Source organism: Pseudopipra pipra, chromosome 4, assembly GCF_036250125.1.
Source record: "Pseudopipra pipra isolate bDixPip1 chromosome 4, bDixPip1.hap1, whole genome shotgun sequence".
Lineage (NCBI taxonomy): Eukaryota > Metazoa > Chordata > Aves > Passeriformes > Pipridae > Pseudopipra > Pseudopipra pipra.
This window is the reverse complement of record NC_087552.1, coordinates 69,373,313-69,399,356: the sequence shown is the minus strand read 5'-3', so window position 1 is coordinate 69,399,356 and position 26,044 is coordinate 69,373,313. Positions and strand designations below refer to the sequence as shown.

The following is a 26,044-nucleotide window of genomic DNA, read 5'->3' as shown; positions in this document are numbered from 1 at the left end:
CCTTTCTATTAATTATTAAGACCTGCTTTCACAGTTGATTGAGAATAGACAGATCAAGTCCCTCAAATGCTTCTGCTTAAAAATTAAACATACAATTTAGAAAATGCTATTTTAAACATATTTTCATAATCACCACAGGCTGTTTCACTATTTTCAATACTGAGTTACTCTTGTGTCTGGAGGCCACAAACCAACATAAGAATAGTTTATTACTGAAAGTCTATCTGCAAGCTACTGCTGCATCATTACCTTCAGCAAAAAGAAACATAAATTTCCACTGCGCTCACCAGAGATGACCAGAATTGTTTTACTTGAATATACAAACAAATGTGTGTAGTTCATATATACTAACCAAACAAAAGAGATTATAAGAGGAATCATATTTACACAGCATGACTGACTTCAACCAGCAAAATAAGATTATTCCCCTGAATGCAACAATTATGAAAACAATACAGCTGGTGTCTAATCCAAACCCACTTCATTTATTAATAGGAAGGTCTTCTATCTATTCTCAAATACCTCCATCTGAATTAAGGAGGTATTTCTCCTGCATCTTCAGCACTCTTACCTGTATGCAGCACCATTAAGCTCTGGATGAACCACTCCAGGATCCATGCTGGCCCAATGCGTAGCTGCAGTCAAATGATCTTTGTTAACACAGTTTTTCAGACTGTCTGGAATACGACCTAGGATGAAGTGAGGGAGAGGAAGTAAATACACACAAAAATTGTAGGCCTTATGCTCTTAATTTTATGCTAAAAATAGTAAAAAATATTTGCAGGTTTAAATAAATATGTAAAATTACAGTGAGAGCTTGGTTTCGATCCTCATTGTTTCTCCTTTGCCTGGGACTTAATAATGGCCAAAATACTCTGCATAATATTGATTTCTCTGTCTCTCTTTGTGTCTTGCAAACAAGGTCTCAATAAAACCCAAATCCACAAGATTCAAGCTTTCCATGAAGCTGTAACTTGAATATAGAATGTGACTACCACTCAAATTCAATAATGCAGCCTGCTGCTCTGAGTCTTTAACATCAGTTTCCTCCTTTTCCCTCCATTTGTAACAGCAGTAAAAACACTTAGTGAAGAATGTAGGATTCTGAATGGAATTCTGCCATAAACCTGGATATGACCAACACCCTGTCCTCCTGATCTTCCCTTTATTTATCTCAACTGCTCTTCACATTTATTTACTATCATGTATTAACCCTCAGCCATCCCTTTAATTCCTACAAAAAATGAAAATACATGAGAATTTCCCTTCTTCATGTCTTCAAAACCTTTGCTTAACCTTTGAAGTATAGCTGAAGTTTTAAGACTGTCAACCTGATTCAGCACATAATTGGACAACCCTCTCTGTCTTCTGCAGATCTCCACCCCTGCAACAAATTACATGAACAGATATAACACATTTTGTTCATGGCAATATGAATATTTCCACCTATTTCAATGGGAGGAAGATCAATTGGAGCCAGTGTTTTTTCTGACATCTGTTTTAATGTATCTTTTCTAAAGTTCAATCTTACTGTGCATTTGCACAAACAGGGGTAGAAAGAGGTAAGTTTGGGTCCACCCCTGTTACTGTTGGCAATGGTACTCCAGAAACACTTTCAAAAAATGACCACGCTCCATCATTAAAGAATTCAGGCTTTTGTCTTCAGCTTCCTATTGGAAATTTGATTAAGGACTTCACTACTCTTTGTCTGCTCTTTCTATCCATCAGCCTGGTCACAAAGAGGTAGTAAAAAAGCCTGTCAAAAAATTGCCTTTTGCGTAGTGGATACCATCAAATACTTGTTACTCCATGACTTGCACTGACATCACAAAACTTGTCACATCTCCTGTGCACAAGTTGAAAAGGTTCTTTTTTCCTCAGTATCAGACAAGATGAGGTACATGCCCCCATTATGGGTAGATTCCTACCATTCTCCTGATTAGAAATCATATTCTAAATGTAGCCGAAATACACATCCATCTCAACTTCTGCCAAAACTGTCCACAAATTTAAACAGTATCTTTCTTCTTCTGATGTTTATCCTTCTTAATCATGCCTTCCTCTTTGCCCCTCTCATTCTTCATTTTGCTAACTTCTGTAAGCATGTTCTACTAGTTCTCCCCTTAAAAGCAGTATCTGTTTATTTTAAAATTTCACTTGCCATGCTCACCTTCCCCTTGCTTCCACTACTGTTTTCAGTGGTCCTCTTTATTTCATACTTGGAATGCTTTCAAGTTTAAAAAGATATTTAAAGATATTTAATCTCTGCTTATTATTTTTATTTTATACATCACAACACCATTGACCTTTTGGCAACAGCATAACCACTTAACGTCTTTATTGTCAGATGGTAGCCGCAGTCTACATTCCTACTGCACACCTTTTTCCAATTATTTTCCCTCTCTACACTCTCTCTCTGCTGTGTTCCCCTATGGCTTTCACATATCCATCTTTATTTCACATATCCTGTATCTTTCCTACATGTTTCACAGCAATTCAGTGTCGTTCTCACCTCCCTAACGCTGGTCTCTGTTTGATCTTACTACAAACCATATGCAAACACTGAAGTGCTGACAGCCCCCGACACAAATCAGTGATACAGATTGCTAAGAGCACAATCACACACTTTAAGGAATCCTGGGTCTGCCCTCCTAGGCACCTATGTTTGGGCTACTGCACAAATTTAACATAAAACTAGCTCTGGATAGCTCTTATTTCGTTTTCAGACCGTAGCCTATTAACGCTTATTTGCACATTAATCCTCCCTCAAGCAGGTATCGGATGATGGTTCGTACAATCTCTCCCGGAGTTATCTGGGAGCAGGGAACAGTTATACAACACCCTGACAAACAAATGTACTGCTGGAGTTCTTGAGTACTGGCACAGGGATCAGTTCCAGCAAAGGGATGGTCAGGTTCTTTAGGTCACCTCTAAAACAGAGCGAAATAGTCCGGTAAAGGACAATTCAGATCAGGAGTTTAAGAGGGGCCTTTAATTAGCATCCAGGAGAATCTTCTTTCTGCACAAGCTATAAATGAAACTAAATTGCCCGGCCTCTCTAGGCACAAGCCAGAGGGAAGGCTACTGCCAGTGCTTTTTGTATAGCAGAGCAATGTGTTGGCACTGAGCTACTCTCAAGGTGACACAGATGGCCCTGCATGTCTGCAGAGCATTCAGACTGTATCGCCAAGGGGGAAACAGCAAAGTCCAACTAAAGAGAAAACATTAGTGCTTAATGAATCATTTTCCAGTATGAAAATCCTTCCTTTTATTTTAGGCTACAAGGGATTCAAACCAATGCCAAATGGCTCAGTCTTCTCATTTTATTTATTAGCAGTGCATGTTAGAGACATAACTGTTTTCTCTTATGTGAGCAGTTTACAATTACATGGTAGTTATATAACAAAGACACTTCGCCCTTTAAAATGCCAGGCTTCTTTAGCAATGCTTTAAAGAGAGGAACATCTAAAATAGAATAACCTCCCAACAAAATACTTTGACGTAGGGAATCAGAACTGTTCCTGCCAAGTATAAGGGGGAACACAGGAAAAGCTAATAAAGACACCAGCAATACCAGGATGCCTTGCAGCCAATGCTTACATGCAACAAAGAAGAAAGGCAGTAGATTTTTCACATTTAAATACATTTCTCTTATACGAAAAAAGCACTTATTTTGAAGTGCCTGCCTTCCTTTGTAATTGCAAAGAACCTCCAAAACAACCTGTTCCAGTTCTGAGAACAGACTTAGTGGGCATTTGCTCATTTCTATGTTCCAAATACTAGAAATGGCAAACAAAACCTAAGGCTGGTTCTTTTCAGCATCTTCCAAGACTGAAGAAAAAAAGGTTTGTTAAGAAGAGCGAGGCAGGGAAGGAGCCAATAAGGTGAGTCAGTACCTGTGATCGCCCTTCGGATCTCTCGTGCTGCTTCCTCCCGCATCTCAATTGAGGCTTGTTCACTATACCAGGCTGCATGTGGGGTACAGATCAGGTTTGGTGCATCCTTCAAGGGGCCCTGACTAAAGCTAAATGAAGATTTAAAACAAGATCAAATGACAAAAAATATTGGGGGGGGAGGGGAGGAAAGGGGAGGGGAATCCAGATGGATTTGTACACACACAGATTAATTTTTACAACAGAAAAGAATTGCATTTCTATTCTTCGGTGGGTTTAATTCTGTCAGTTAATTTAATACACTACTCATGGTATAAATAAGCAACAATCACCTTTTATAGACTCAAAGGGTAAAACCTAAGTATAGCAGCAACATTAGCTTCTGTCCAATGCACTTATTGTAACTACAGCCACTGCCACTCCAGTTCTGGGGCAGAAATGCATAAAGCAAAACCCAAATTAAATCAGGATGCCATTCCATTTGTCCAGTTCATCACAATTTTACTTTTACTGCATTAGCCAAGAAAGCTCTGTTCTTTCAGTCAATGTGACATTCAGTCATTTAAATAAAAAAATCTTACAATTATTTTCAAATCAGAAGTGTGACCATCAGCACACAAGTTTTTTTGATAATTCAGTTGTTATTTTTCCATTATTTCTAACTAATTTTTTTCTTTCCCGTTCCCTTATAGAAACGCCACAGAAAGAAGGAAATTTACTTTTCAGATTGATTTTCAGGGAAGGCAATGAATCTGTGTAAAAGTGTTATCACAGATACAGAGTAAAGAAACTGAAAATAATGGAAACTTGCTCCTCCTATTTATTTCCAGCTTTAATAATCTTGTAGTCAACTGTAACAACGGGAGAACAAATACTTTAAGACAAAAGCGTGCTTTCAGAGTTGGTCATAATTCAAAAAAGAGATAGATTTCATCTGTAGTTCAATAAACATCAAAATATCTGGCAAAACTCTTGACTAAAGAGTTGCATGCTGCGATCAGATAGACATGCAGCACTGAAGCCAAAGGAAATTGTGGCTGTAATCCTGCAACTGAATCTCTGCAGATGGCATCTCCATGCAGTAAATGGGGCTTCCTAGAGGTGCAACGGGCTGCTCGTGCAGATCCGAGAGCGGAATCGGGAAGAATGTATGGAGCTGGAAGTCCCTTGAGCTGCTAAGACTCTGGCTTCACACAGCACTACTGCATTGTAATGACTACATTTAGGAGTAAATGAATGCAGAGTATGCATAAATAAAATTAAATATTTGTGATGTGGCATTGTGCCTCAGTAGATATAAAAATTCTGACTAAAGGGACGCTCTTCTAATTTTTCAAAGCTACTATTCCCCAGCCCCAAGCTGGTATGAGAGATACTGTCCTCTCTCCAGTCTTTACAACCTGCCCTGTATCTGTTTCTCTTCAAAAACTTTTGTGGATTGTTCCAGTTAAAATTAACATTTCTCCCTGTCCAGACTGAAAAAGGCTTGTCACACACAAGGACTAAGCTACAGCAGCCTATTCTCAAGGACATATGAATAGGCTCATTTCTGATTAGGAGTGCAGATATCGCAGTGCCAGTGCCACTTAGGGGAGTGGTACATTTCTGCCTTAAAACACTGGACTTCTGAGTCATTCAGAAAGTCAGGCTTGTGCTATCAGCCCTGCTACTGACAGCAGAGTTACTACTCCCCTGAATAAAGGGTAAAGCAAAACACAACCTGCACTCTGACAGCCTTCCTTAACTTTTTTTTTTGCGACCTATTACATTTATAGTTTTCCTGCAGAGGCAATCTGGACAAAAATATGTCTTTTCCTTCAGAAAGGTGTCATAAAGCAGTTATTTCTCACACCACATCTCAACTCTTTGCCTTTGAAAAACTCTGTTCAGACATCAATATTAGTTGTCTCCAGAGCTGCATCAATGACAAAGGTGCACTCCCCTCAAAGCCACAGCCAAAGCCATGCGCATCCAGGATTTGAACCAAAGCCTCTGCTGCTTCTACTAAATAAACCCACTGATTTTGGGTTTTTTTTTTAGGAATTAAATCTTGGATGTGGCTTTTTTCACTTCAGACCACATACACAAGCTCCATCTACATTTGCATTAGTCCAGTGCTGCACAGAGTCATGTTGCTTTGCTAAGGAGTCTTTAGCTACCAAATGAACGGAAAACTCAGTTTACTTGTTGCTGTTGATTGTATCATGCACTAAGACTTAAAAATAAGGAAGTGAACGAAATAAAAAGAAAAGAAAAGGAAAAGCACCTGAATGGTTCTGACTCATGTACATCTAAGGCTGCCCCTCGTATCCTTCCTTCCTTCAGGGCCTGTGCAAGTGCTTTTTCGTCTACTAACCCACCTCGAGCTGTGTTGACCAGGAAAGCCCCTTGTCTCATCTAGGGAAAGTTAAAAACAAGAATGATGAAATAAAAATAAATGAAATAAAATCGTTGTGGCATTATTTTTTACTCAAAAGAAGCATCCATTACAACAAAGGCTATTCAGCTGGTTTAAACTGTAACACAGTTGTCTTCCCTTTCCATTGGAAAGTACCACAAAATGTGATGCTTCTAACATAAAATGCTATTTCACAGCACTTAATAACCTTTTGTTTCTTGTAAGTAGTGCCTTTTAATAGAAGCGTTGTTTCAGATATTGTGCAGTAACATGATCAAAAGATACAACTGAGCATATGAAGGTGACAGATCATTTTATGCCTTTTTCTTTCACTGTGAAATTGCATGAGACAGAAACTACAGCACATTCTTAAACAAATTCATACTTTGTGGCTTTCAACTTTCACACAAATAAAAGCCTACATGATTTTTTCAGAGAAATCAATGCTTCTGGATTTTCAAACACTTTTCCCTTTAGTTGCCAAAACACAGTAGATGTATGTATTATTTATTTTTGTTACTTCAGCTTCCTCCTCCCCTGTGAGACTTTTCAAATAAAGGCCTAAAGAATTCTTCTATTATTCAATTAAAAGGCATGAAAATGAATTTGGTTGAGAACGCTGTGTGCCCAGGAGAGAAGCTGTGCTGTGCATTGTGCAGATTAGCATTGTAGATGACACTGCTTGGGGAGAACTACAAGAATTTACACCACAATATATCCACAACTTGAAAACAAAGTGGCAGCTTAAATAAGAGAGATGGTACAGAAAAAAAACATAAACTACTACATCCTGGTTCCAGCCACCCTGACACTTCATCTTTTACCAGATGTCTCAAACACTTCAGTGCATGAAGGTAAAGGGTATGAAGAGCAGGAACCATGGTGAAGATGAATTATAAAAATCTCATTTTGTACTGACTCCGTCTCTCACCATACGAATAAGAAAACCCCAACATTTTGACACTGACTTGAAACCTACACATCAAACTAAATCTTACGTAAACGGATCCTAACACTGAAAGACTGATTCGAAATGCCAAATTCAGGAACAACAAGGAGGTTTGGATGAAAGTCAGCTACGAGGATTTTTTTTGTTTTTACAAGATCGTAGGAAGTACAACATACCTATGCTTGCAGTATTTTATAAGGAAAAAACCACCATATTTTCCTGGCCAACTCTCTAGGTTTACTGTGGCCCTGCCTCTCTCCATTTGCAGATTCCTGGGACAGCAGAGAACCATCCATTGGTGTGTACAGCAAAACCAAACTCCACTTACAGGAGCAGAACTAAAGAATGCTTCTCTCAGTTTTATGTAATTAACTTGGGAATTAGAACAGAAAAGAAACGGGGGCAAGATCTTAAGTTGGTCTATTAACAAACATCATGACATTCCTTATGGGAATTACCACTGCATCTCCAACACTTGAATCAGCTGTGAGAATTATTATTAAAACAAGCACAGGTGGGCTCAAAGAGACAATCACACCTGCTGTGTCATATTGGTTCATGGGAGCTCATATACCCTTCCCATCTCTGTGCAAAGGGGTAACTTGAGTTTAAAGTACAGCTTGCTGAATTTATATGCCCTCTGAAGGACTTGAACATTTTCACTGAAGTGAGCCTAGATAAAATCTTCTGTCCAGTCTGTCCAACAGCCTTGCTCCAGTTTTCATTTTAGGGCTATTTACAAAACTCTAAAACTAGTACTAAGACAAGTTCAAATCAAACAGAATATGGCTGCATAAATGCATTCTAGTGGGAATGAATTAAGTGACTCATGATAAACTGCCAGGGTGGATGTAGCTGGAGATGATCCTTAACAATGGGTGGAAGCTTGAAAGAGCTTCACAGCTAGAACTGCTGACAGCTGTTAAATTTACCTACTCTAAACCTGCACAGCTGCTCTAAAATTTATTGTGTTTTAACTGCAGTGTCTTCTTCTCAAATCTGTAACACTAAAAGATGACCTCAGCTTCTCTTAAGAGCACCTGATTATCACAGGTTCAATGAAACACTTCTGTGAGCTACTGTGGGACTACAAGGACAAGCAGGATGGCTAGGCAGAACACTGACTAATTCAAGAGAAAAGCTACTGAAAGACTGACACCAAATATTCAAACACATTTAAGGTTATGTAATTTCAGATTCTAAACAAAAATTCAGGGTGAGACTTCAGTGTATGTTGCTTAAAAATTGGTTATTACATGAACATGCAATATGGGACAGAAGTGGCATGCAATGCTCTCTAGAAGTTTTAGGCCAATTCTGTCTGCCTAAATCATGATCAGGAGACAAAAACTAAGTATTCAGAGGTGCTACAATTTTATGGTTTTCACATCTGCTTTTACTGTACAGACTGCTTCACCCAAACTCTTATACAAAGCAAAAACTGTCTTCTAACATTTTAATCCTTGCTTTGATCATGAAAGGAAACAAATGGCAAGATAGATGTTTGCAATATACTTTCCAGTGCAGATTTTATTATAGGCATTTCATTTCAGATGGTATTACTCAGTTTTAACATGCTTCTCTTTGTTTGTTTCTCTGAATAATGCACTAAGCCTTCTCCAAAGCTTGACACATTTATCCACCTCCACTCAAAAACTTCCTGTGATAAACTGGCCCTAGTTTCACATCTACTGTATAATGAGTGACCACTGCTCAGTGGTCCCACTGAATTCAGTGTGATTCTGTTTGGGGTCCAGATGTCTGCTTGCAAAGACATCTAACCATGTAATAACCACTGCATGTACACAGGCACACAACAAAAGGAAATATTCCGAGCAGGGTGACAGAGCTCTGTTCTCTTAGAGGTTTCATTTTAAGCTTCTTAATTTTTTCGAATTTTAAATCCCAAATCCTGATTTTATGTTGGGATGGATTTGCAAAATCCTTAAACTCTCAAATCAAGAAGTGTGTTATACTGTCCGTTTTCTGCCACGATCCTACATGACTGGGGAACATGTTCAGTAAGTATTTCAGTTCTAAAGTTCAGGAGTAGTGGGTGCAAACTATTTCTCAGAAGACGAGTAATGATTTTACTTCAAAAGAGTGCTACTGTCATTGCTGCCACTGTTACCAACACATACAACACTGTATATGAAGAACAGCAAAATCAACTATTCTATCTTAGGGTTTCTTCCCTGAACACTGTCTCCATTATTACATCTCAGCGTCGTACTTCTCTCTGTCACCTACACTGAGGTCAGAGTCAGAAGCCAAACATTTAATGAAAAAACTTACTATCAAATTAGTTCAATAACAGAGCACTTACTGTACCCAGATTTTGAAATTATTTTAATATTACCTAAAACTTTGGGGAGGGGATAGTACTAATTCCAAGAAACATTATTTTTCCCAATAACACAGTGCTGTAAATGAGCTCCATCCATGAAGTGCTCTGTGAGCATCAGGACTGAGCACAGGGGGGAGCCATTTAGTCATAATCCTTAAATTGCATCGAAAGAACTCAAACTGAGGAACAAGAGCGAAAGGCAGAATTGCTACCTGAAAATACACATGTAAAGGAAGTAGCTACTCCACGACATAGGAAAAGTACTTTTACATCAAGGCCACTTTATTAAATCTGAACGACATTAAGAAGAGCAAATTATTTCCGCAAATGCAATGTTACCGAGCCAAAAAGACAGTAAAGGCAACAATACAAAAGCCACCAGCTATTTCCTAATCAACTATAATCCTGTATGATTACAAAATCAGCAAAAGGGAAAGAAATTTCTTTCAAATGAGAATCTACCTATTTACATAAATAAATGCTACACAGAGTTGGCAACCAGCACCGGTGTGGAGGGCGCCCACAGAGATTATTACCTGCTTTATGGTGAAGTCATTAATAAGATGATGATTGTGTTCATTCAAGTTGCAGTGCAGGGTAACACAGTCACTGTGGAACAGCAGGTCCTGCAAAGTGCTCACCCGCTGCAGTCCCAGAGCACGCTCCATGCCATCCGAGAGGTATGGGTCATAGAAAATCACACTGAAGCCAAAGGCTTTGGCACGTAGTGCTACTGCTTGCCCAACACGCCCTAGAACAAGACAAACATGCAATGAGAACAGATGTGGAGCAGCTGGTGTGAGGTAGTCTCCTCCTTCCTAAAGGGAATGCTTGTATCAAACTATAACGCTTTGTACAGCAAGTGGAAGAGCAGAAAACAGAGGCAGCTCCCACCCCACTCCAAATCATCACTAAGATCAGAAATGATACATCTGGACTGTTTCACACTGCCTTGTTTGAAACAAAGCAGGAGGTTTGCACCTTTTGTAACCAGATATCTGGAATGCCAGAAGATGTCACGTAATCTGTAATAATCTGTGTAATACAAGGCTTGCCTGCTGGGCCTGTTTATGGCAAAACACCACTGCCTGTGAACACATCCTGCCAAGGACTTAGTCTTACCCGTGTCAAACGAGCTGGCTTTAATAAAAAGCTATAAAATTAATCCACAAAAATGGATGCAATGAAAGATAATTTGTTTAATCTGAAGCACGACCATTCTTAATGCACAGAATCGCCTTTCTGAACTAGTATTTTCTCTCATTTTGAGCAACACCCTTCCAGCATTAAAATGCCTACAAGAATCCTGTCATTGAAGGCTTTAAAATCAATTTTATTCAGCTACCTAAATGATAAATAAACACCATTCATCATATGGCACTAGTTAAGAAGAGCGCTGCCTCACTGGGTATTCACATTGACCTTTGCCTTTCTGTTCCACTGTCCTTACTGCCACATTTCAAGACTTGTGCCCAAAACTGCTGTATGGGCATGACTCCATGCCACAGGTATCAGGGGCTGTGTTATTTCCCTTTGACACACTACCAGTAAAACACAGAGAAAAACACTGAGTACACCTGATGAGTTACAGGTATTTTGAAGAGCGAGAACTAACACACTTTTCAAGTTAGAAGCCTACGCACTAAATACTCACATTACAGTATTACAAATGTTGGATAAAGATGTTTCAAGCATCACTTGACAAAGCATAATAATAATGTCTCATTTGAAAAAAAAAAAAACTGAAAAAGGCAACAAGTTTTCTTTCGTAACATCTGAGTTTGTTCAAAAAAGCATCAAATTAACCCAGGGAAATCCCATCTCTTCCCAATTGTGCTTGAAGGGATTTCCCTCTGCTTTTCAGTTTCTCTTTGAATAAACTTAAGAAGCCATAGGAAGAAAGGGTTTTTGTTGATCATTTAACCTGAACACAGCAATTCTGCAGTGCTTAGTGACAGATGTGCTTGGAATATTAAACAGTATGTCAACCTGATAGGGGCTGTTTGCTTTTCTTTGGGGACAGCAAGTTAAAATACTCCTCAAAATCTTTTATTTCAGTACTTGCATGCACGTTATTTATTTGCTTTCCAAGCTGTTTTTGTAAATTTGAAATAGAAAATTTTCAGCACAAACACTGTATTATTTTCAAATTTTGGCATGTTAACAGCTTAAGGAATCAGTCACACAACTGTAAACACTTTTTATTTTTTTTTAACAAAGCAAATAGCTGTTACTCCAGCTCCATTCATTTTCACATGCAACATTCTGTCATCTGCTCTTTCTTACACTCTTTACAACACTAATACCTGAGGGGATTCACGACAGTGAAATCTCTCACAACAGACTCTCCAGTTAAAGCCACACTCCCCATTCACTGCAACCAGGCCAATAAACCAAAACCTTCTTCAATGGGCACAGAAGTTTCCTTCTGAAACACTTGGGAATCATGCCTGTACTTCTAACGAGAATTGTCCTATTACAATCATTTTATGAGATAAAACTCTTCTGCAACTGACAATTCATATTTAGTCTCAGTCATTACACACACACAGAGATGGACACACAGAATTCACCAATTCCTTTCTAAACTAAAATCCAAACACCACAAAACCTATAATGCTTTCTAACCTTTCTAAAAAAAAGTTGTAAAGTAGAAGACTCCTGGGCACAAGGGGTAGCTCAAAACCTACCTCAGCAGCTCACAAGCAATATATCACACAAATCATCCCAGCTTTGGGACAACTCTATGTTAAGAGCATATAGAATTGTTATGAATGTGCATGGCTGCTCCCAGGGAAGGCAAAATCTTAACTTCAAAACATTGAGTGAACTTCTTGTTCTGTGGTGTGAGAAGAATGCAGAAAATGCATGTTGCATACAATTGCAAAAAAAAGCAGAAAGCAACAAAAGCCTATTTTAGAAATTAGAGATTTATACAAAGTTCTAGCAAGGTCCATGCATCATTTGAAAAGAGAGACTCAAAAACACCCGAATCTCCTATTACAGCCACTCACTTCCCCACAAGACTCACAACTTCCCCCAAGTGTCCCAATTTGTAGGTGTCTCTGACCTTGACTCTGCCAATGACCTGAGTGTGACAGTACAGAAGCTGCAGTTGTCAGTGACCCTGCTCAGCCCTTGGGCAATGAACACTCCTCCTATGCTGGTACTACAAAGTTTTATAGAACAACCTTGATACCATGGAAACATTGATGACCTGCCTGAAGGCTTCTGTGGAAAGGAAAAGTGCTTTCACTTAGCAGCTCTTCCCTGCTATAGAGAATATGACTATTTTTTCCTGCTTCTTGGAGAACTCTGCAATGTGGACAGTAATACCATCCAACTCTTAAGCCTTACTGTCTTATAATGCAGGTTAGTAATTAGGCCAACATCTAGGTAGGACTGTGGGACTGCTGAGAAAATACAGCATGTGAGGAAAGACAAAGTGAGTGATGAGATTCACTATGATGTGGGGACAAACTTGGAAGAATTCACCTTTCTCGAGTGAGGAAATGCATTAGCTATTAGTCATCAGCATTTGTCACTGGGAAGGAAAGGGGAAGGGAGTGTGACTTCACTGCTATAAAATTATTATTAGAGCAGAACCAGGTCCACCTATCCATTCAATTACTTACATGCTGCTGATCATAAATATTCTTTCTTCAAAAAAATCCTATATGTCTAAATATAAGGTGGAAAGGCAGCTTTTTTCTTTTAAATGCAGGGCTTACTAACAACACTTGTGATGCATCACTTCAAATATAGGACACTGGATAGTAATAAAGATTAAAAGTGACAAAGACAGCTGTTTAATGATGTGATATTATTATATATGTAATGCTCAAAGAATCCCACACTTCACAAAACCAGAAAGAAACAGAGGCTGTGCCCTAAGGAGCTCAGGGTCTAACCAAACACCACAACAATGAGGGATGGGATCCAACAGGCACGTGAAGGAGGCATTAGGCTGTCGAGTCTCTGCTTATCTTCAAGCTCAATACAAGAAGAGGATGAGAGATGGGGTTAACTTTAAAGGAAGAGTACAGAGTAATAGGATTAAGGAGGATAGACCAAGTGTCAAAGCAGGAATATGCATGAGAGAAGGCAAAGAAAAGAGAGTGGGTGATGGAAAGAAGGCAAGTGAGTCACGAAACTTGGCTAGACCAGTGGATAAGTGAGAAGCTGAAACTTTGGAGGGAATGACATAGTCATTCCCTAGCAGAGAGATAGGCAAGAGCTAGGGTGTTTCTCTTTGGCAGAACAAGAGAAAAGCCCAGGAACAGATGCAAAGAAGGCCTGGAGCTAGCTGTTGCAGCAGCAAAGTGATAAATTTAAACAACCCACTGCTGAAGAGACCACAAGTTTTGGACAAGAATAGAGAAACACAGCTGTGGTTGAGAGGAGATGATCTCAGACACACGTTAACAAGAAAGGACAGAAACTGCAACACTACACAGAACTACAGAAAAGGACTTGGTAACAGATGATGAGAACTGTTTATTTTGTGTGTAATACATTCACTTCACAGCATCTGAGTGGATCATCACTTCTGACACTGACATGTTAAAATAATAAAATAATAAATTGAGGCGAAACTCCAGATGCGGGAAGAGGCCACTAGTAAAGCAACACAACCTAAGGACAAGAGTCTTTTGAAGTCTTTTGGTTGTAAATACATGTTTTAGTCTGAAACTAGAGACAAGTAGCCTCTTGCAGGGATCTGTACTAGAAAAGGGAGTACCTCACAGCCTAAGTGTCTGAAATGCTCACACAGAAACCAGTACAGCCACCAGTAGCACAGTCTACATTTTAACTCTTCATTAACACAGAGCTACATAGGAGTTTGTTAGAATAGCTCAGAATCAAAGTGTTGGGCTTAGTCGCACCCATGCACAAGAAGGAAGAGTGGAAGTTTCCAAAAGTGACTTTACAGTTTAATTTTCCTTGAAATTGTGAATATTCTATTGTAGGAAAAGATATAGGAACAACAAAAGACTAGAGACAATGACTGGTTAATAACTGCAACAGATGTGTGCCTTTAAAATCAGATTTTGCTGGTTTTTTTTAATATACCATGCACATGAGAGGTTTGCTTTTTAAAACTAAAACCAAAACCTAGCATTCTATAAATCTTTATGCACATATTGGCAAGGTGATTATCCATTTCTTTCTCTATACTTTTCAGTCATTCACAACAAAAACAACACATTACATTCACTTAAAGAAGTCAATGATGAAAGACATTTTCTAATCTCAAGTCTAAATTTGTTCAGTGGAAAAAAAAAAAATCCAATTACAATAGGACAGATATTTCCAGCATATATGCATGTGAGATACACAGCATGTGAGCCAAAAGCTTAAGTTCCAAAAGCTAGGTGTGCATTTCCATTTTGGAAACACTGCAGGCAACTGTCTATTACTTATGTACAGATGCTGTGACTGTGAGTGCAATAATCATCGTGTGTTTAAATGAGATGCATAATTACATGAGAATAGATTTGAGAAAGTAACTTCATGACTATCAAGGCCTGGTATCTCTGAGGATCTGATGTGCCAGGCCATCGAGCCCACACAGCTTCTTGAAAGTCATATTTTCAAGGCAATTCTTTGATTGTGAAGATGGTTTTGGTGTATTGCACGCTCAATTAAATGAGCACTATGTAATGCCAGGCTATTTTCAGCTTCCAAAAGTAAGAGTTCGTGGCTTGAGTTGCTTGACAGCAGTGTGTAACTGGAACAGTCATTTAAGTACGATGCTTTGTTGGCAAAATCATATTATTAATTCCTGTGGATGAATAGCACAGCAATTGCATCCACAGTGTATCAGATCTGTGTTAAGACTAGCACATGACTGAATAATTTTTATATGGAAAGTGACTTCCTTGTTTTTCTTCTCTACTTCTGTAACAGACAGTAATTAATTCATCTCAAGCAAGCCTGTCCATCTGTTGGATGCTGAAACACATTTAGGGCCACTCAGAGAGGTAAGTAGGTGATTTTATTAGGCCTGGAAACATTTCAAACTTTCTTGCATATATTTTTCCTCTCATTAGAGCTGAAATACAATTTCAGATGCAGCTCAACCAAATGCACAAACTAACTGCTCTGCAGGCTGTTACTGCAGAGAAGACTTTTCAGTTATGTAAAAAACAATAAAAGGATAGAAGGACAAACAGAACCAGATATGACAATGGATAAGGAATAAAACATATACATGGGACACTGGGTTGAAGTAGCAGGATCCTTGCCCTGGAAAAGAGAAGTGATGATGTCTCCTCTTACAACCAGTGTGCCTGACACCAGGCAATATGGCAACAGAAAGATGTACAGAAACTCAAAAGAACTGAGAGAACATCAGCAACAAAATCAGTTTTCTGAGGAAAATGATTATGTCTAAAGGGAAAACATCTGAAACATATAAACACAAGGAAACAAGAGGGATTATACACAATGTGTGACACAGAGTGGATGAAAGGGTCCCATTTTTATAGCTCAAATCTTTGTAAGTGAAGAGTATTAAACCACCTGCCAAGACAACATACCTAATCCAATAATGCCCAGGGTCTCCCCTCTGATCCTGGCAGCTCCAGAGGCCACTTCCCGAATCTGTTCAACGCTCTGTACTCTCGTGCCTTCCCGCAGAGCCTGGTGGAGCCAGGTGGTTCTCCTGTACAGGTTCAGAATGTGGCACATGGTAGAATCTGCCGTTTCTTCTACGGAGGCGGCTGGCACGTTACACACTGCAATCCCTGCAAACAGTGGGGGAGAGCACACCAGTTGCCAAACATTCTTACTTTTCTCCCATTTCACAGCAGTTCAGGGGTATCACGTTTAAAACTACAGATATTTCAACATGTCTTGCACAAATACTAAGTTTCTGACCATAAAAACAGACAGAATACCTGATGTAAAAAATGATAAATATGTGCTAACTCATTTTTCTGATTTTTTAACTACTACTGTGTTTTTGTTTATTGCAAACTAAGGCAAATAGTAAACAGACCACTGAAGTCACAAAAGGAGAGTACTGAAGACGTCAAGATAGTTTAGAAGCTGAGTCTTGCTAAGCGTTTTACATTTCCACTGAGCTTGGTGTTCTGAATAGCAAAGAGAAATCTGCCCTGCTTTCAATAGTGTGGTTAATGATCGTTGTTTAGGTTTAATTGTGACTTGGCTTTTTCCTACTGAGCAGACAAGCTCCCAAAAGCCATCTATGCAAGTTACAAAAAAAATAATTTATAATGACAACAACTCTTAGAAAGCCCTCACAGGATGACTATGAGTAATTCCAAATCATGTATGGTAATCATGACACAGGGAGGGACAATCTCTTATGTGTTGCACATGGGTTAGTAGAATGACAACAAACAGAATCCCAGTCCTTTCCTGGTCCCTCAGATTAAAGAGAGAACCCACCTAACTGTCAACAGGGAAATGCAAAATCTACTTCTGCATGGCATGCAAAGGTAATGCCAAATTAAGTCCACATTGCTAACAACTGTAAAGTTACTGGTTGAAACAGGCTTAAAATCAAGCAGCTGAAAGAGTATTACAGATTTCCACAGAAAACTGGAAGGTGGATTGATTCAAGACTCACAATAAGCCTTTTTTACTTCAAAAAAAACAGCTGAGGCAACAAGTGATTGTAATTGCATCCAAGTTACCCCATTCTGCTTTTTACCTTCTAGTACTCAATACACAGCAGTTAAGCAAAATGTTTGCTTGGAAAAATTTGTGTCCTTTTTGACTTGTCTCTCTTCGGTCTATGTACTGCATGTTCTCTCTCTAATCACCAGCTCCCACAAATGTTTGTCTCTCAGTTCTGCTGACTGAGACAACAAATAGCACACAGTATAATTTCACGGTGAGAAAAAAAAAAAAAAGTGTTTTGTATCCTAAAAACACCCTGTTTTCACTGTTTGGGTTTTTACATAACTAAATATTCAGTAAGTGCTCAGCTAATGCCAGCGTATCTTAAGAAGCAAGGAAGAAGAAACATTCTCTTCAATAACAGCAATAACAATAATATAACATAATAAGCTCATACCATATTTATCTACATTTTACATTCAAATGCCTTTACTCTGCTGCCCATAACTTATTTTACAGCTTTCTCTACATCGATAAAAACCAACACAAGGAACCTGCAGAACTATTTTCTTTCCTCTTCTGTGGAGATGATCATGTCTGCTGAGTCACTGCCCTTAAACTTACAAAAAGATATACCAGCATCACATGCTGGAATATTAATCCTGGCATCCTGCAATCATCAGTGGTAGCAGGAAACTCACACTTTTTAAAAATGGGGAAAAAAGCTGACTGAAAAGACTGAAAAATAACATCCCTCTAAGTACATCATAATAAACAGCTGCATTTGTTTATACAAAAAGCCTTTTTCTTAGAAGCAAAAATTCAGGTTTTAGATGGCAAAGTAAATTTAATAAGTGTGTCTCCTAACAGCTGGCATCAACCAAATAATGCTTTAAAAGGAGCTTAAGGAGTTATATTATGTATTTGGGAAGAGAAATAACAGACCTTTCTCCCTAACAGGTTTCCTCAGGAAACTGAGGGAACAAAAGTCAGGTAATTTCTCTCCTGAACTGCAGGGACTTCTTTTTCCAAATTTTTCTCCAATTTTAAAACCAGGGTTTTTTTGAAAGGCAGAGACATAGTGAACCACAAAAAGCAGCAAGAGAGAGTCAAGGAGATGAAGAGTCATTTCACATTGCACACTCTCATATCCATCTATGCTCCCTTCCCTTTCTCCTTTTCTCACTGTCTTCAGTGATTTGTACACAGATTTGATACTGAAAAATGCAGGAGTCAACAGGCATTACCTTCACTCCCACTTCACCTGAATTCAGCTACACCCACAACTTCTACAGATTTTCTAGTCAACAATTAATAAAAAGTGAAGAAAAAGCAGATTTTCTCCAAGAAACACGTTTTCATGCTTTTTAAGATAAAACTGCTAATATAAAAATAATGCTTAATAGGAAAAGCTGGTAACAAGCCCATGTGCCAGCTGTGCGAAAAATAACTCAAGAAGTTACTGTGTAAGTTCAGGACTGTGTCAGATCTCTGGTCTAACTCTATGCTACATTTCAAAAGTGAACCAAAGCTTTTTATAAACAGCAGTTCACTCTCCCATTACCTCCTTGAGACGTGTATTATGTGCACTGGTTCAACAAATGGAAATTTGTCCCAGTAGTGCCTAGTATTTCATTGCAGCCATTTCACCCAAACTACTAAAATCAGAGATTTTAATTTCACTCTGTAATCCTTCCAGCATTTACTGGTTATTGACAGAGTGGACATGAATACACATGCACCTATTCTGTAAATACTGGGATGCACAAACAGGTTGGATCCTAACTGTATAAATCAGTCTAATCACAACACAGGACCTGAATGATAGGAAATGTGGTCATTTAGCATTGCATATGAATGAGAATTTCCCAAATCTGCTGTACTCTGGGGTTTGAAGAACTATGTGGCTGCATTTAAGTTATAAGATTGGGTTACAATCCAGCAGAGAGACTTGCAGAAGAAACAGACAACAAACCTGTAAAGATCTTCCTCTTATCAGGAATTTTCTCCACAAATCAGACTCCTGAAGTTCTCCACTTTCTCCACTCCTGACTTGCCAGAGCCTTTGATCTGTACTTAGGTTTTGACTTTTGATCTGGGATTTTACCCAAGGCCAATCTCTACAGAGATAGATGTTTTCTGAGTCTCACAACACGTGCCTGACTGGGGCACACCTTACAACAGGCAGAACACAGCCTTGCACACTCTCAGACCTGACCTGTTCTTTATAAACCCAAGAAGGAGTGGTTGGGTTCTCTCTGCTGTGCAAACTACACTGCCGTCAAAACAGGTGAGTATTTTACTATCATTAGCTGATAAACAGGCTGCACTACAGCTCCTCACTACATCAGAGTATAATGGGAAACATACTTGGTCACCTCAATCTTGGCAAAAACCTGAAGAAAATCTTTACTCCAAGTGGTAGGTTTACCTGTAGACTACAGGTAAAAGATAATTTAACCTAAAGTAAGAAAAGTACAAATCAGACTGTTGCTTTTGTTACAGTGAAACATTAAGCACCATCTCTTTTCACAGTTGTAGTAGCTGAATTTATTCTAAAGCAGCAACAACTGATTCTCCTCTAAAATCAGTATTTCTATTTTATGAAGTGGTTTAGTACTAAATCTCATGCATCATAAATAAGTCTCAGACAGTTGATAACGATCTCATTTTTTATTCAACCAGAAGTAGTACGCCACGGTGATGGAATTATATTTTGTAATTGGATTACAGCAGTAGTAGTTAAAATATACAACTGGGGTGAAAAAGAAAGAGATGAAAAATTATGGCCTTACACTCCTTGGGTTTATACAGAGCAGGGAGATTGTCATCCTGTCACAAAGCTGTTAATATTATCACTTAATTAACTAATGCTAGTATTTCCATAATGAGTTTTAAACAGTCTGATGAGAAAATTATACAGCTTACATATGATGCTGGTATAAAACACACAGAAAACATTAATGCAAAGATTTAGATGCTATCAGGTTTCTGGAGGCAAGTGTAAGATGAGAAATAAAGTCTGTAACAGTCATACCTAAATCTCCAGCAGATTTGATGTCAATATTATCAAAACCACTGCCAATTCGGACAATTATTCGAAGTGCTTTAAATTTCTCCAGGTCTTCTCGAGTTAAAGTGATAGTGTGATACATCAGTGCACCCACTGCTTCATTTAGTACCTATAAATAAAACGGAAGAAAAAATACTTATTTCATTTTTTTTCTTTCATAGTTTAATCACATATTCATAGTTTCAGGTATAAAAAGACTGTAAAAGCATCAAATCCAGTTTTGTTTTGTTTGTTAAAGGTTATTTCTCCAAATATGTTTCAGACTCTTGGTAAGTCTTTTTCATCTGATGTCTCCTTTCTAGCACAATGGAATCGGCTTTGGAAGAACTAAGTGACCTGTATTCTGCTCTTATTAAGAGGGAAAACTCTTCTTATTCCACAGGATATGCTCTGAAATACCAGGCCTTACATATAAGTGCCACTGGACTGCACCTGCACACTCAGATGAAGCACAACATGGGAGCAAACACTCCCTGCAAAGAGTGAGTATTTTATGCTCAGGCAGCTGACAATCAGCTCTGAATGGAGTTATGGAGCAGTATCTCTTTACCACACACACACAGGGGCTACAGGCATTCACTGAGCTATTAAACCACTTGATACCTGAATAGAAAACATTCAGTGATCATTACAAACCCCTTCCTCAACAGAGACTGAAATCTGTCAGTTGATACACAAGAACAAAAGTGTTTGCCCCTCAGTTTACTGATACTGCAACCAAGCTCTCACTGAAGGAAAAGTGGATGTCATAAGAATTGGTAATAACTGACATACCAAAGCTGACATTATCCAGAAAAAAATCCAAAACCTCTGAGAAATAAGAAATTGCAACAAAGCAAAAATGTTGCAGAGAGACCACCAAAAAAGCAAAAATAAAGGATATTCAGACCCTGTCACGTTAAGTTAGATTAGAGGGCATCCAACCGACTCAAGAGCGCTTAAGAGAAAGGGGACGGGAGCCACACATGCCCAGCAGCTTCAACTGTTTTCACTGCATCCCACATGCACATCTGATACAAGTTTATTTTTCAGAGAGCAGAGAATATTTTCCTCTTTATATGCAAACTGCAGGATTTCTCTTCTTCAAAACACCTCTCTGTGCTTCTGCCTTCAATGCATGAGCTAATATCCTAATCGTTCTATGACACACGAAACATGCACAGATCATTTCAGCAGCTAAGCCAGCTGTCATGACTTCAAGAGATTCCTATGACAAACTTCATGTGAAAGTTCTGCAGAGGCTCTAAATTTCTTATTCCATAGACTTTTCGGTCTGGTACATGTACAGATTCTGTCATCTGAATTATTTCTGCTCATATGAGCATTTCCTAGTGTACTGCAAGGTCAGCAACAATAATCAACATCAACATACATACTTTAAAAAACACTATTGCAGCAAAACACGGTCTTGCACTCAGAGGATTACAACTGTTGGAACTCAAGACCTGCAGCAGTAATGTTTGAAATTAAAATCTACAAAGAAAAAAATTTTAAAGAAATACCAAACTCCATAAAAATGAAAGAAAAGCACTTCTTACTGAATACTTCACAAAACTATTTATGCTATTTCAACATGTGTTTCTGGACCGGGAACCTCAGTTCTAAGTCAGATAAAGGTCAGAATCCTTTGAGCAGAATTTGCATTTACTAGTTAGAGTAAGAACTGCAAAAAAAATTACAAATTACACATCCTTAAAGAATGCAGCTACAACATAATTCAAAGACCAGCTGTAGGCTCTGATCTTATGAAATGATTACACACACAGAGAACTCCTTGATTTTAATGGTACAGTTAAGTCCTTTGCAGATTATATCTATCAGTCCCCAATCAAAAAGACTGCACTCATCAGGACACGTTACCTTGAGCTGTTACAGAGGGTTAATAAAAACCTAAAACAGTTTATTGCTTCTCCAGTGACACTACAGTTGGCATGGACCAAGCCAAAGGTCATGTCTGAGGCAGCCTGCACAAGAAAAAGTCCCTCTTAGAACCTGAATGCCCACCTAAAATGCCCTTAGGTTATTTTTGGTCCAACCAGAACCTAAAAAAAGTTGTTCAAAAATCTCCCAGTTTCAGTGATAGAGAAATTTCTTCAACCTCAGTTGCAGCACCTGTTACTACTTCAAGCCTCAAGGTCCTCGAGTTCTTCATGATACCCTGGTTGCCTCCAAGGAGCCATGTCCTCTACTCTTTGTTGTATCACACATATCTTCCCCTGCCCCTCCAAGGTTGCTCTGGAAGGCTGTGCTGCAACATCCTCTGTGCAGTTGTAAGATAAACAAAACCTGAAGAAGCTTAGAACTTTTGAGGACACCCCTCCTCTCCCAGACTGGATACTTTGTGGGTACAGAGCTGCAACTGCTTTAAGGACTGCATTAATCAGGGGCTAAAAGACAGCTGAAGGAGCTCAGACATTTATGTTTTAAAATCAGAGTGTTTCATTGGGGAAGCAGCTTTTCACTTCATAATCATGCATATTTTATTAACTCAGCCAGTCAAGACCATCGTTTGGACTCCTAAGAGCACCAGTCTGGACCCATCACACCACATTTTGGGGACTGTCTAGGTTATGGCTTGGCACTAGGAGGAGACAGAAGAGTATTGGAAAGCTTGGGAATGTGTTCAATAAAAGGAAAAATATTTCCTAGCAATGGCTTAATGCTGGCACTTTCCATTTCCACAGGCGGTTATTTACCCATCATATGAGATATGGAACAAACAGATGCAAATGACAAATCCTTCAGAATTTCTTTTTGGTGACTGAGCCTCTCCTACAATTATGGACTAGTTAGCAAGGAAATCCACTGCAGCAAATATAATACTCTGCAAGTGTGTATTGCATCACATTAATTTGATAATTTAATTATGTTCCTGCTTTTTGCAACTGGCAAAAATGCTGAAAAGGCAGAAAATAATACCAGAAAATCTGAAGTTAGAAACAATTAGATTGGTGAATGTTAATAATGCCACTTAGAGATTAAAACAGTAGTGAAAGTTTCTGTATTTTGGAATTATTTACATAAATTATATTTTCAGTCATTACATACATTAAATGCACACAAGGAATTCTGACAAGCTTGGCAATATATAAAAACAAAACTTGGCCTGAATCTGAATATAACACACAAAACTTAAATCCAGCATAAATATCAACAGTTCCAGAAAATTGAATAATCTTTAGAAAAAATAACTGCATAGGGGCAATTTACTGATAATTTAACAGAAGTATTCCCAGTGGTGGATGGATGAGAGAAACAGGGAGTATATGCGGGTTTTTTCATTCATTTTCTGTAACAAACTTGATGGAAATAACTTTTACCAAGTTCCAGTACAATTTTATTACAAAGACATCAACTTGTGTCACTTTGAGTGAGATAACAACCCAGGCAAAAACTCCAGATCAGCCCAAGTCTGTGGCAGTCAGACAACACTCTCACGATCACTCACAAGGAAATGCAATGGGCAAAACCTGACAGAGAACAAGCAGAGTCAGCTGTGCTCCTCCAACAGCCACTCCTGCTTTTAGCACACTGCAACTGTGCTCTTTGGGAAGACAAGATCAGAGACAAAAGCTGAAACACAGGACACGAGTTACTTTTGTAACCAAATAATTACATAGCTGATCTGCCCCATTTCTGTGCCTTCTGACTTCCTTCCAGGTAAAGCTACCGCTGGTCGAAAGCCTCTTCCATGAGGTGACAGCCTCTCCCATCTCAATGGCTTGGAAAGGTCTTTCTGCTGTTCTTCAACTCCAAAATGATTACTCTGCTTTCACAATATGCCAGGTCCCCAAGGCTCTTAGGGAACAGATGACACTGCAGTATGAGACATTTCTATTTCCAAGAATTTAACAAATCCTGAGTACTGATTACCAAAGGCTGAAATCCTTTTTAAATGTATTCCTATCTATTTTTTTCCACCTTCTTTCAGCACCAGACTGTTCTAACCATCATGCAAAACAACACATAGTCACCACTGCAACACACATGCCTCATTATTTGGAGAAGAACTCTTAGCATCTTGTTTACTTTTACAAAAAAAGGTAACATATTGTAACATGCTAAGAACCAAATAGCAAGGCCTCTTTCTTTGAGTATCTAAAAACATTTCTAGATTTAACTATGAGAGACGGATCTCAGAAGCTTGTGGATCAAACCTAGAGCACAGAAACTAACAGTACATAAAATGCCAAAGTACTTCAACACAGAGACAGAAAACATCTATAAATTACATATTGACTATGACAAGGTATCATAATTGTAAAAACCAACTTCTAGAAAGATCATCACTAGAAAGTGCTATATTTCATCTGGTTCTAGAAACTACAGGGTATTGCATTTCTTGGAGTTTGATGTGTCATCTCCAAAAAAAATACGTTCCAGTGTCACCAACAGACTTGAGATTTTTGCACATTTGGGTGGAAAAAATGTACTTTACCAAAACTGAGTAGGCCTTGCCTTATTTAACTTGCAAAAAGCAGCTGCACGTTGAATTTGTAACCAGTAGTCTGTCACGCAGGGAAGGCTGCAGAGACTCGTAGCTGCTCTCAAAGCCTCACTACAGCATTGCCAAGGGCCCATGTGAAACCAACAGTATTCAAAGTAAAAAGAAAAGCCAGTATGCTCCAGGGGTATTTAGTAGCTCTGCAGAACTCTGCTGGATTGTGCTGCTTTATATAAGTTCCTGCTTCTCTTTAGGAGACTCAGCTCCCTATTAGGTTCCTATGATCCATGGTGCTGTCAGCAACCCACCCATTACATGTGCACTTTATTCAGCCAGGACACTGTCTAGTGAGGAACCTAAATACTAATACTTAAGTTTATACTGTACATAAATACAAGGATAAATATTTTACACAAACACAAAAGGAACTTACTTGCAGGCTCCTAAAAACACACTCTCTAAAAACCTATATATCCATACACTGCATAAACTACATATATACACACAAGACATGTATATATGATAGTGTATTTCTAAAAATACACTATAATACACTAAAAATAGCCTTCTAAAAATAAATTAAGAGTATATACATACAAAGACATATAACTACAAAATAACCTGCAGAGCCTACAGCAAGCTTCCTTTTAAATACTATACTGAAGTCAGTCTTTCAAAGCCAGGATTTACTGACCATCACATGCAGTTTAATGACAGAAGTCAATTTGAGAATACAGACTCTGAAAACATTTTTACTAAATAAAAGGCTTCAATGAAAAATCTTTAACAGGAGTTCTGTGTGTTGTGTATTAATAAGGGTGAATTGTGTTCCAATTCAGTTCAAGCCTATCAGACACTATGATGGGTTGAACATCTATGCCAAAGATGAACATCTATGTCGTGTCAGTCACTGATGACAACACATCATCCCACAGAAACCTCTGTCAAAACCCCTCTTACTAAGCACCAGCAACATTCAAGCCTCAATGACCCTTAGAAAAACCTGGTAATGGGAAATGAAAGTAAATGTTAGTTGATAACCAACTGTATTACTCGAATCTGCCTGAAAGGTTGATGTGTGCTGCCTGCTGGGAACAGCAGCACCTCCACTCTGCTTTTTAAAGGGTGTTAGTTCAGAGGAGGCACTGGCACCCTGCCCCTTCCTGTGATGCTGCTCGTGACCTGCAGCACTGCCACTGCAAATTCCAAGAGATGGTGGCAGAAGGGCCACTGAAGGCCAACCCTGGTTTTGTACATATCCTCACTGTCATTGCTGTAGGGTAACTACTTTGTATAATGAGGTGTAACTCAGGGTTTCCTTTTGTTAATGTTTTCAAAGTCTTTCGTAAG

At 38.7% G+C, this 26,044-nt stretch overlaps 1 protein-coding gene across 5 annotated transcripts in view; it reads right to left on the bottom strand.

The window, feature by feature from the left end:
- CTBP1 (C-terminal binding protein 1) overlaps positions 1-26,044 on the bottom strand; it is a 150,682-nt gene that overhangs the window by 6,555 nt on the left and 118,083 nt on the right. For all 5 annotated transcript variants that reach the window (XM_064653461.1, XM_064653460.1, XM_064653457.1 and 2 more), the window contains 6 exons: positions 20,215-20,359; positions 16,130-16,336; positions 10,124-10,338; positions 6,160-6,290; positions 3,897-4,024; positions 572-689 (listed from right to left, as the gene is read on the bottom strand). In XM_064653461.1, coding sequence (XP_064509531.1) covers positions 572-689; positions 3,897-4,024; positions 6,160-6,290; positions 10,124-10,338; positions 16,130-16,336; positions 20,215-20,359 — 944 coding nt within the window. The remainder of the gene's footprint in view (positions 1-571; positions 690-3,896; positions 4,025-6,159; positions 6,291-10,123; positions 10,339-16,129; positions 16,337-20,214; positions 20,360-26,044) is intronic.